Source organism: Castor canadensis, chromosome 5 (assembly GCF_047511655.1).
Source record: "Castor canadensis chromosome 5, mCasCan1.hap1v2, whole genome shotgun sequence".
Lineage (NCBI taxonomy): Eukaryota > Metazoa > Chordata > Mammalia > Rodentia > Castoridae > Castor > Castor canadensis.
In genome coordinates, this window is record NC_133390.1 from 110,489,403 (window position 1) to 110,502,082 (window position 12,680).

Sequence of the window (12,680 nt, forward strand, 5' to 3'; positions counted from 1 at the left end):
AGATGTTAGAACCCTGAAGAGGCAGAGCCTAGTGGGAGGAAATTAGGTCAATGGGATTGTGCCTTGAAGGGGATATTGGGACCCCAACCCTTCCTCTTCCTTTTCTTTTGCTTCCTGGCCACCATGAGGTGAGCAGTTTGCTATACTATCTACTCTTCCCTTTGATTTACTTCCTCACCACAACCCCAAAGCAAAAGGGCCAACTGACCATAAACTTAATCCTCCAAAACTGTGAGCTACATTCCTCTTTTAAGTGATTATTTCAGGTATATTATTACAGTAATGCAAAGCTGACTAGCACGGCAACCAATTTAAGAAGCTCAAAGAACAGCAGCAAGAATGAAACTAACACACAGACACATCATAATCAAACTCACAAAAACCAAAGACAAAAAAAATCTTAAAAGCAGCAAGAGGAAAGCAACTTGCCATATAAGAAAGCTCCCACAAAATTATTCGGCATTTCATGGTAGCAACCTTACAGGCCAGAAGCAAGTGGGATGATATACTCAAAGTACTGAAAGAAAAAACTGCCAACTAGGAATACTATGTACAGCTAAACTGTCCTATAAAAATGAAAGAAAGATAAAATAGAAACAGAAGAAAAGCAAATTTTAAGTTATTAGAGGATACTTTACAGGTTTTTAGGCAAATAAATTTTAAAATTCATATGAAATGCATAATATCCTAGACAAAAAAATTTACCAAAACTTAAGTATGCAAGAAATAGAACATTCAAAATGACCAATTTCTTTTCAAGAAATAAAAAAAGTTATCAATGAGTCAATCAACAAAAAAAATACTAAGACCAGATAGTTTTATAAGTCTTCGAAAACTTCAGATCAAAACTTCAATCAAAATTAAAGCTACTCCAAAATACGATTTCTCATCAAATTGGCAAACATTTAAAAATATGACAGTATTGTTCTATTGGTAACACCATGGGGAAACAGGACTCATACATTTGGCAACTTCTAACAAAAGCACAAACATATTTATCTTTGATCCAGCAATCTGACTTCTAGGAGTTTGCTGTAATGATATACACTCTATTGGCTGTATCTTTAATGTCCATACCTAGGAGAGTGGCTAAACAAACTATAATACATCCACACTGTGGGATAACAAGCAGCTATAAAAAAAAAAAAATAAGATCTCCAAAAATTGATATTGATTAACTTCTATATTTGTTAACAACAACAAAAAAAAATAGCAAAGTACAAACCACACACCAGTGGTTCCTGTCTATAATCCTACCTACTTAGAAGGCTAAGACTGGGAGGACCATGGTTTGTGGCCAGCAGGGCAAATAGTTTGCAGGATCCCATTTCAAAAAAAACAGAGCAAAATGGATTGGAGGCATGGTTTAAGCAGTAGAGTGCCTGCTTTGCAAGCACAAAGCTCTGAGTTCAAACCCCATTCCCACCAGAAAAAGAAAAAAAAAAGCAAAGTACAAAAGGGTAATTAAGACTATACCATGGATATAACTACCTATTTGTTTAAGAAGAAACATAGGAAAGGTAAATCACTAACTAATAATGCTGGTTACATGGACAGATAGGTAGAAACAGGATAGAAAGAAAAAAGGGTTGTGATACTTCTCTGGGTACACCTTTTAGTACAGTGTCTTCTGGAAACTATACTAATGCTTCACATACTAAAATAAAGAGAGCAAAATAAAGTAAGAATGTTTAGGGGTATTAAGAAACTTAAAATAAATATGAATAGAAATGAATCTAACTCTTTCAAAATGAGGAAACTAACCATAATGAAAGAATAGGTGCATGTTCGGGTGCAGAATTAAATATTCTCAGGATAAAGATCAAAGAGAATAGTAAAAACTATTGAAGGGCTGAAGGTGTAGCTCAATAATAGAGCACTTGCCCAGCACACAGAAGGCCCTGAACTCCATCTCCAGAACTTGGGGGGAAAAAGACTAAAGTCTAATTTGCAAGTGTATTTTTCACTGGAATACATATATGAGAAATTCTGAGGAAATAAGTAAATACACTGTGGACAATAGGGGAGACTTCTCATTCTTGGAGAAGAAAATAAGACGTGTCACAATCTAAATACTTCAAGGACATTAAAAGAAAAACTATATTAAAAAGCATAACCAGTCAACAACTCAGTTATGAAGTTATCCATGGAAACTGCAAACATTTGACTTTCTACCTCCTGCCATCCCCTAGAAGCACTTCATCTTTAAGTTATTTTTTACAGATCTAACAATGAAGTTTTCAAAAGTATCTGACTTTCCATGTCTGAGATCCCTCTTTTCTATTTAAAAGTACAGAGAATCATACAGTATGTTTTCTTTGAAAATTTCACTACTTTTGCTTTCATATCTAAATTACAGCATTAATTAACTAAACTGTTTAAGAAATGAATTATTCACTGCCTTTTTAAACCAAGATTAACCTAGAAACTCATTTAAAACTTTAACGCAGAGAAACTAAAGCAGATACCTTAAAGCAATTGAGGCCAATAGGAAAAGGGGAACAGGTACTAGAGAAAAGGTTAGATCAAAAAGAATTAACCTAGAAGGTAACACCCACGCACAGGAAATCAATGTGAGTCAATGCCCTGTATAGCTATCCTTATCTCAACCAGCAAAAACCCTTGTTCCTTCCTATTATTGCCTATACTCTCTCTACAACAAAATTAGAAATAAGGGCAAAATAGTTTCTGCTGGGTATTGAGGTGGGGGGAGAGGGAGGGGGCAGAGTGGGTGGTAAGGGAGGGCGTGGGGGCAGGGGGGAGAAATGAACCAAGCCTTGTATGCACATATGAATAATAAAAGAAAAATGAAAAAGAAAATATATGCTCCAAATTAAAAAAAAATAGATAAATAAATTTCTAAAATATATTTTCAAAAAATTATGTACTATATATGACATGAATAATGTAATTTCTTAAAATTTAGGACTTTTCAGTGTGTCTCAATTATTTAGTTATTAGTTAAATTTGGATATCAGAAATTGTTTTCAATAAACCCATAAATTTGTTTCCTAGTATTCAAAATTAAGGTGCTAGCCCGAATAACAACCTAACAGAGTTACAAAACTCAATTACATGCATACTGGAGTTTTATTGTTAACTAGACATCACTGTGACTCTCTTAAGGTCTTCCTTGCATTGCAACAGAAAAGACAGATTCCCCTCTACAGGCAGTGTTTGGTAGACACCTGGGCAGAGAAGTAGCTTCTAGGTGAGTAGTCTCTTGAGAGCTGTTCACTTTGGTGCTACAAAGTGGGAGATCTCGGAAGACTTCCATTGACTTCTGAGAAAACAACAAATGTCTATTATTTGGATGAAATAAATCAGTGTCTGCTTCCCTAACATTCACTTCCTGGATCCTTCAAACAATAATCCTTTAATGCTTGTGTTAACACCCTCATACTTGGAATTAAGTGGTTTCTTTTTTCCTAACCAAACTCTGACTGAGTGATACGGTGTATGCGAAAGTACTATATCACTTGAAAACGATCATAAAGAAACATAATATAATTTCTGTTCCCACAAAGAGGCAATTTTAATTGAGTTGTTTTCTGGTAATCAGCCTCTTTTTAGATAATTGTTACATCCAAAATAAAGCTTTCCTTCTATAAATCAATAAAACTTTTCCTTGTGAAAAAAATCAGCTCTCTACCTAACTTTATTTCCTCAAATTAAACATTCATTTGATCAATGCATTTTACTGTGGAAGGCATTGTGTTAGTTACCAAGATATTCCTTTACAAGAGTTTATAAAAGTACAAGAATAAAAAACATAATACTCATAATTTTTACAAGTCAGAAGCTGCACATGACAATAGGTCAGAGAAAGAATGGTTCAAATTTAATTTGGGGTGGGGAGTAAAAATCAAAAAAGGACTTAAGGAAGAAAAGAATCAAATGTTAAAGAGAACTGACATTAAAGGCTAGGGAGAAGATGGACATGTTGGCTCATGTATGCAATCCTAGCTACTAAAGAGGTACAGATCTGGAGGATACGTTTCGAGGTCATTCCAGACAAAAAGTTCAACCCCATCTTGACCAATAAAAAGCTGAGTATGGTTGGCAGAATGTCTCAAGTGCTAAGAGCAGCTGTGTAGCAAGCGTGAGGCCCTAAATTCAAACCACAGTGCTGCAAAAACAAAAACAAAAACCTGGGTGTGAGCTGGACTCCTTAGCTACTTGGGAGGCTGAGGATGAGGAGGATCACATCTCCTAAATAACCAAAGCAAAATGTACTGCAGTTGTAGCTCAAATGATACAGTGCCTGTTTTGCAAGCATAAAGCCCTGAGTTGAAACCCCAGACCCCACCCAAAAAAAAAAAAAAGATTAGTATAATGGCACACATCCTAGCTATGTTGGAAGCATAAGTAGGAGGATCGTGGTTCAGGTCAGCTCCCAGACCTATTCAAAAAATATCTAAAGCAAAAAAGGCTGGGGACTTGGCTCAAGAGGTAGTGGGCTGCCTACCAAGCACAAAGCTCCAAGTACAAACCCTAATACTATCAAAAAAAAAAGAAAACTGGTAAGAAGAATTCTCAAAGTAGAGATGGTGGCAAAAAATGGTAGAACGTGTGTACTCAAAGAAACAGCTTCCAACTCTGGAGCATATATGGAGAACAACAGCATACAGTAGAGTGCTTTATACATGCAGTAAAAAGGACAGGGTTAGGTTAAGGCCAAATTATAAAAAGGCAGAAAAGCTAAACATTTGGACTTTACTGCTAGTATCAAACTTCAGATTCATAATACTTATAATACTTTATGCCTAGAAAACAAAATCAGGTAGCTAATGGGCATTCCTAACAGAACTAAGCAGATAAAAGAAACCGATCTTTTTAAAAGTATTTATTCTTTTTTTTTTTGTTATTCCAACACTCTCCTGTTCAAAAACCTTCAATAACTTCTAAATGCCTACTTTATTCAAGTCCCTCGATTCCATGGTCACCATCCTATTAATCTATCTATACAACAGTCTCCAAATATACTGTTCTCTGTATTGGCCCTTGAACAAGGTTGGAAAATGCAGGGGGCAGGGGCAAACTGTCATTCATTTGTCTACCCACATTGCCATAACAAAATACCATAGATTGAGTAGCTTAAACAAGAGACATTTATTTTCTCAATTTTGCAGACTAAAAGTTCAAGATCAAAGAGTGGGCCAATTTGGTTTCTTATGAGAGCTCTCATCTGTCTTTTTTACAAAATGTAAAAAATGCCATTTACAAAAAATGCCATTCACTGTGTCCTCGTATGACCTCCTCTGAAGACCAGAGAGAAAGATCTCTCTCTTCCTCTTTTTTTTTTTTTTTTGGTGGCACTGAGGTTTGAACTCAGGACCTCAAGCTTGCTAACAGCTCTTACCACTTTAGCCACTCTATGAGCCCTTTTTTGTGATGAGTTTTCTAGAGCTAGGGTCTCACAAACTATTTGCCCAGGCTGGCTCCAAACCTTGATCCTCCTGAACTCTGCCTCCTGAGTAACTATGATTACAGGCATGAGCCACCAGCAACTGGCTTCTCTTCCTCCTCTTATAGGGCCAACACCCCCAGGTAATGGCAGGGCTGCTAGCCGGGAGGGGGCTTACTCTAAGTTGCAAGGGGAAGTAATTTACTGGCAACAAGGGGCTGCCTTTAGGAAGTATAAATAGTGAGACTTAACCTTCATTACCTCCACAAAAGTGCTACCTCCAAATACAACGTGAGTTAGGGCTTCAAAAAAATATATTTTGGGAGGACACAAATATTCAGTCTATAGCACATCTTGTTATTTCTGAGGCTAGACTGAAAGAGATTTTGCAGCTTCTGTTCTTACCCTCTTGAAATACTTCCACCAGCAAATGGGAAAGCCCAACCCAGACAACAGCCAGAAACAAATGCCAGCTACATGAATGAGGAAATACCGGACTATACAGTTTCAGTCAAGCTTTCAGATGACTACAACTGCTTGAGTGGCCACAGATGAGACAAGCAGAAGAAATGCCAGCTGAGATCAGTCAAAATTGTAGAATCCAATGAAAATAAATTATTGTCGCTTAAGTCACTAAATTTGGGAATCATTTGTTACAAAGCAATATATTCGAATAAGGTATACCTTCTTGTTCTGCTTTTTGACCTAGACCTTTGAACTCTATAGGATTTCCCTCGACCCCTTGAACGACTTCGACTTCGTTTTCTTCTAGAGCCATAAGAAGAGCTGCTGCTTGATCGATGTCTACGTCTGAAATAAAATATAATCAGATATTACTGCTATAAAAAGTTGTGTCATGGGCAATAAGGAGAAACCTAGATTCTAAAGAATCACACCATTCTTGCTACCCTTTCACTCTTTCCTTAAAGCAAACAAAATATTAAAATGTTACTTCTTTTGAACAGTTAGGTGACTGATTCCTAATTTAATGACGGGATCAACTACTCATTAAGGCATTATGGGTCTTAAGTAGTATACAATCTTTCCAAATATCATCACATTATATGGTAGAAGAGCTACACTAGTTTATATCTACTTAACTGCAAAGAATAGATAAAGAGAAAAACATTAGACTCAAAGACTAAACCTGATAGAAAAAAATCTTCTGGGTTAGGACTCAACCCTCATAAATATATACCTACTAAAAGGAAATTTTATCTAACAAAATATATGAACTCTAAAGAATGTCACCTTCATTATTGCACAAATAAAAATTTATGACAATCACCTTCTATCATAAGAATGTGACCGAGGCTGAAGATCTCTGGACCAAGATCTTGACTTCGATCTTGATTTCCTTCCACCTTTCTTTCGGCTGTATGTTCTACTATCTGAAGAACTGCTTGAAGATGACCGTCTTCGGTGTTTCTTTTTTCTCTTGCTTCTGCTTTCTTCTTCAGTGTCTGATGACCGGCGTCCCATTTCTATAAGCTTAAAGTCAAAGAAAATTATTTCTAACACACTGGTTGAAACCCATTTCAATGGGTGAAATTCAATATACAAATTTTTATAAAACTTCAAAAAACTATTTTTAACGGTATTGCTATGTTGCCTAGGCTGGCCATAAACTGCTAGACATAATGAAACCTACTGCCTCAGCCTCCTGAGTACTTGAGACTACAAGGACACACCACACTCAGTTACTTTATAAAAAATTTAAGAAGCATATTTAAAGTAAAATTTAGAACATGCCCAGATTCTAGACAAGATGTGAGAAATAGCTCTAATACAATCTTCTGGGATATCAATGAACTTTTTAAAATTTGTAGCAATTTTTTTCAAATGTCTCTCAAAAAAGTTCACCCTGAAAACAGATCATACCAATTCTCTGATATTTTAAGTTGCATTTCCTTAATTATATGACATTCCCTGAAGACAAAACATACTTTGCCATCTTATACTTAGTTACCTTTTGAACTAAGAATTCTAAATTTTAGAATGGTAACACCTCACCAGTCATCAAGAAAGTACAAACTTAAATAACACACTATAATCTTTCCACTTGTGAAATTTAGAGGAAGAAATGTTAACAGAAGGACCTAAGTTGATGTAGTTATTGTGAAGTCAGTCAACTCTTTTAAAGCACCTATTTAAAGTGGTGAAAATATTTTTCATAATATAAAATATATTTTTTCTATTCATGAAAACTAGTTCTACGTAGTTAGGGTGATGTTTGTATATTTAGTACACAAAGGGAAAAAACAGACATAGAACCTAAGTTATTTTGTTGTCATTTTGGGGGTTTGAACTCAGGTCTCATGTTTGTTAGGCAGGTGCTCTACCACTTGATGCCCCCAGCTCTAAAATTTTCATATTTATGAATAATTTACCTAATAAAAAGCTTACTTGTCTTACTTTAAAGTTAACCTTTAGATTCTCATGTGTAATACTGGGTTTTTAAAAAGTATTGATCAAGCTATCTTTCAGAGTCATAAAAAAGCAGGATCCATCCTATATGAATAGTTAGATCAGTTCACACCATTCTTTAGTAATTATTTAAAGTAAGTTAAATATCAAATATTATTTAAAAAGTAATGTGTTAAATTACTACTTTGTTTTCAGAATTATCAGATAGCTAGAACCTCCCTGATTTCAATGCAACACTACTGGAAATGAATCTGTTAGGACCAATTCAAAACCTTAAACCATTTGCCTAAAACTACAATTAAAGAGTTTAAATATAGTTCTGAACCTCCAAGCAATTCATGTCTCTAACATTTTATAATTTAATGAAATACTGACAACTCTTAGTTTTGAAAACTTTCAGTATGATTAATCACTAACATTTAAGCTTAACAGTGCAAGCTTAAAAATGAAACACTGGGTAAAAGATCACTGTGATCCTTTTCAGCTTTAAAATAATATGACAATGAAATTATACACATATATAATATATAGTGGATACACATTTAAACTATGTGTCTTCATACTTAAGTATGTGTATATACTAGATATTCCCATATATATTAGGTACTCACATATCCATGTATATCTGTATATTTAAAAATCTACTAAGGAATATGTACACAGTTGAATGGTAATAATAATCTAATTTCCTTATTTCTTGGTTTTTTTTCCTCCCGTTTTTACATCTTTGTTTTTGCCTCTAAGAACTTAAGAAATCTCTGTACTCACAAATAACTATTTAAACGAACATGACCTTTTATTACCTTCTTACTATCTTATTGTAAAAATTCTGAAATAAGATTAAAGAGTAAGAGAATAAATTCACAAGTATAAAAAGACTAGAAAACAGGAACAGTAGATGAGATATGTCAACAAATTTTTAACAAATGAAAAACAGATGGGAGGATTTAGAGCTAAGAAAGCTAAATACCAAGCAACTACAGAAAATTCCAACTAGAGAAGAGCCAATTCTCATAGCAAAAATCAGAAAGAATCAGGAATTTGAGACACCAGATACAATGAGGAACCATTGCCAGGAACAATGAGGCATAGGCTAAAAACATGGGAACTGACTGAATTTCTTTAAAAGAAATAGTCTCTCAGGTCCCTTCTGCCAACCTGCCCAGCCAGGTGACTACCCTTCCCCAATCCCAGCAGGAGAGGAGATTGTGGGACAGGGGTCAGAAATCAATTTAGTAACAGGTCCAAGAGCTCAGTAAAGCCAAACTAGAAGTCAAAGAGATTAAGTAAAAGCTTACAGTCTAATGGAGAAAGCTGTAACCCTCTGTGTACTTGGATCCCAAACTTCTGAATCCAAGTGTATATCCTAGGAAGGAAATCAGAGGCTTCTTTCCTGAAAACACTGAACAGTACCCCATTAAAGATATTTGAGGGTCCCCTGAAGAAAACACCAGGAGTGCATCCAATCACACAATAATGTAGCCCACAATTATGAACTTTAAATAGACTAAACATTTTTCTATAAACATTTTTCTGTTAATTTTTAAGTAAATATATAATAAAACAAAACTAAATATGTAACAAAAGGTTGTATCATAAAAGACGAGGGCTGGGGATGTAGCTCAGAGGTATAGTATATAGTTAAAGTATGTGAGGCCCCAGCAAAAAGAAATAAAAAATTAAAATTAAATGAATAACAAACAGGCAGAAACAAAGCAACTCACAGAAAAAGGAGGGAAAAAAATTTCAAAAACAAAAATCATTTAATATCCTCGGATACTTGTAAGATGATCCAACAAACAAGAATAGGAGGAATGAGCACAGGATAGGAGAGGGAGTTTGAAATTCAAACAAACCATAAGTGGATTTTTTTTTTTTTTTAAAAGAGGGTTGGGAAGGAAAGTAAAAAACTCAACAAAGGTAAAAAGGAAAATGAGACAAAGAAAATAGGAGACAAAAGTATTAATCCAATGGATCCAAAATTTGTTATGTATTCCACTTAAAAAGATCACCCAAAAAAATTAGCAGAAAAGAAGAAATCAAAAAATTTTCCAGAATTGAAAGGCATGAATTAAGTCCCTGGCACAAGGAATTTTTTTAAAAAGACACAGACCAGATATGTGTAGTAAAAAATTCTGACTCCAGGGCTGGGGATATAGCTCAATGGTATACTTGCCAACAAGTACAAGGCCCTGGGCGGGCGGGGGGAGAAGGTCGAGGACCCAGAATGTAGAGAAAATTCTAGAAACTTATGAAAAAGAAAAAAATGAGAACAAAAATAAAAGGCACAGGGTTTTCAACAACACAGAAAATAATGGAAATTCACCTTTAAAATTCTGAGAGAAAATTAATTTCTACCCAGTCAAATCATTGGTCTAGTCTGGGATTAGAATAAAGACATTTTTAGAAATACAAGGTGTCAAAATTATACCTCACACTCTCCCTTTTTCAGGAAGACAACATAGATTCAGAGTATGTGATCTAACACTAAACACAGGAAAAATGTCCTAGGATGAGGGAGACATCCATGAACTAGACACAAGACTCCTTGGACACAAGACTCAAGGAGCTTTCTTTCTAATGTACCAGCAACTCTCAAAATGGTCTCTAAGAAGCCAAAATTATTTTCATTACAATTCTAAAACATTATTTATCTTTTTCACTGTGCTGACTTTTGCAATGATACCTTAGCATAAATGGAGGCAGAAGCATCAAACTATACTAGAGTCATTGCATTCTTCACTGCCACACAAAGTGAAGAAAAAAAGAAAGCAGTTTAGATTAAGAATACTCCTGACAGAGCTGGGATGTAGCTCAGTGGTAGAGCACTTGCCTAGCATGCATGAGGCCCTGGGTTCTATCTCCAGTATCACAAAAAAAAAGAAAGAAAGAAAGAGGGGAGGGGAGAAAAGAAAGGAAGGAAGGGAGGGAGGGATGGGAGGAAGGCGAGATGAGGGGAGGGGAGAGGAGAAAAGAAAAGAAAGAGAAGAACGGAAGGAAGGTAGGTAAGTAGGTAAGTAAGTGTCCTTAGCAAAGGAGTAAATCGTTAATTATTAAATTTTAATCCTTGTATATACATCTTTTGTGTCTTGACTAATAAAATGGGAAATGTATACACTATCTGCCATATTTTGAAGAATGATGGTAGTCTCAAGAAAAACCATTTATGTACCTGAATTGCAAGCTGAACCAGTAGCTTTTCTGGTGAAGCATCATTTTATTAAAGCACTGACACACTATGATTGTTTAGACTTGGGTATTTGACAGACTTTTTCTCAAAATGAGTGAAGACAGCCTTTCGTTTCAAGAAACACTAATAGTATTTTTTGCTAATGATAAAATTCAAGCTCTCAAGCAAAATTTTCAATGTTGGCTAACCTGTAACTGCCATCATGAGACTGACAGCTTCCCTGTAGTGTGCCCTCTCACAGTAACAAAGAGATACAGAGTATTGTGTCAACATGACACACTCAACTCACTGAACCAATATTTTCCAACTGCCAGAGGCTTGATGTCACAAAATCATGCACAGGTTAAAAAAAAAAAAAAAAAAACTCACAAGACAGACCAACCTTCAAGAAATTACCATTTGTGGAGTTTTGGTGTAGTATCAAAGAGGTAATTATCATAAGAGCTATTAAAATACTATCTTTTCCTACAACATATCTTTGTGAATCCATATTTTCTTCATAATTTCAATCAAAATAACTTATCTCAAGCAGGATATGGTGCAAAACCCGTACAATCCAGCACTAGGTAGGCTGAGGAAAGAGGCTCATAAATTTGAGGCCAGACTGGGTTACACAGCAAAACCCTATCTCAAAAGAAACAATAAAAAAAAAAAGCAACTTCTTACAACATATTGAATGCAGAAGCAATATGAAAACCCAATTATCTTCAATTAAGCCAGACATTAGATTTTCAAAAATGGATAAAGCCACTTTTCTCATTGCTTTCTTTTGGAAAATATAGCTATTTTTCATATTAAATGTTACTTAGGTTACCATGTAATGGGTTTTATTATTGTACTTTTAAGTGAATTCATAAGTATTTCAAAAATTTGTTTTAAGTATTAATAAATAGTTATGCATATAATCCAAATAAATAAACGTTCTTGAGGTTCAAGAGATTCAAAAAGGTTTGAGAACCACTGTTCTAAGTTACCTGCAGTCATCCTCCCTTCCTAACCTTATTAATTCCTTGTGAAAGGCATAAAGAAGAAAAAAGGTGGTGAAATCCACCTAATTCCATATCTTGTTAGTAATCAAAAAATGAGAACACAAGAAGGTGGGTATAAATTGTTCTTTGTTCTCGCCAGGCAGAATGACTCAAGCCAATAAGCCCCTTTACTCAGGAGGCAGAGCTCAGGAGGATGGAGGTTCAAGGCCATCACAGGTAAAATGTTAGTGAGACCCCATCTCAATGAATAAGCTGGGTATGGTGTTTCCTACCTGTGATCCCAGCTAGTGGAAGGCACAGATAGGAGGATCACAGTCCAGGCCTTCCAGGGCAAAAAAACAGGAATCCCTATTTGAAAAATAACTAAAACCAAAAGGGCTGGAGATGTGGCTCAAGTGATAGAGTCCCTTCCTGCCTACCAAGCGTGAGGTTCTAATTCAAATCCCAGTACTGCCAAAAAAAACCAAATTGTTTTTCTTTGTTCTAATTACAAATGACATAACTCATCCATAATAGAAGATAGGCTGATTATCTTAAATCCAGAGACTCATGAAGATACAAAAAATTCTTCCTCGAGGGACCAAGAAAAAATTACACATTTATACTTCAGGAAAATTATACTGAAATACAATGAAACTCAATAAGAAAAAGCAAAGAGCCATAAGTT

At 35.2% G+C, this 12,680-nt stretch overlaps 1 protein-coding gene across 1 annotated transcript in view; it reads right to left on the minus strand.

The window, feature by feature from the left end:
* Positions 1-12,680, minus strand: part of Rsrc1 (arginine and serine rich coiled-coil 1) — a 426,533-nt gene that overhangs the window by 411,187 nt on the left and 2,666 nt on the right. Inside the window, exons 2-3 of the mRNA XM_074073903.1 lie at positions 6,696-6,898; positions 6,092-6,217 (exon numbers count right to left, since the gene is read on the minus strand). Coding sequence (XP_073930004.1) covers positions 6,092-6,217; positions 6,696-6,889 — 320 coding nt within the window. The 5' untranslated portion in view covers positions 6,890-6,898. The remainder of the gene's footprint in view (positions 1-6,091; positions 6,218-6,695; positions 6,899-12,680) is intronic.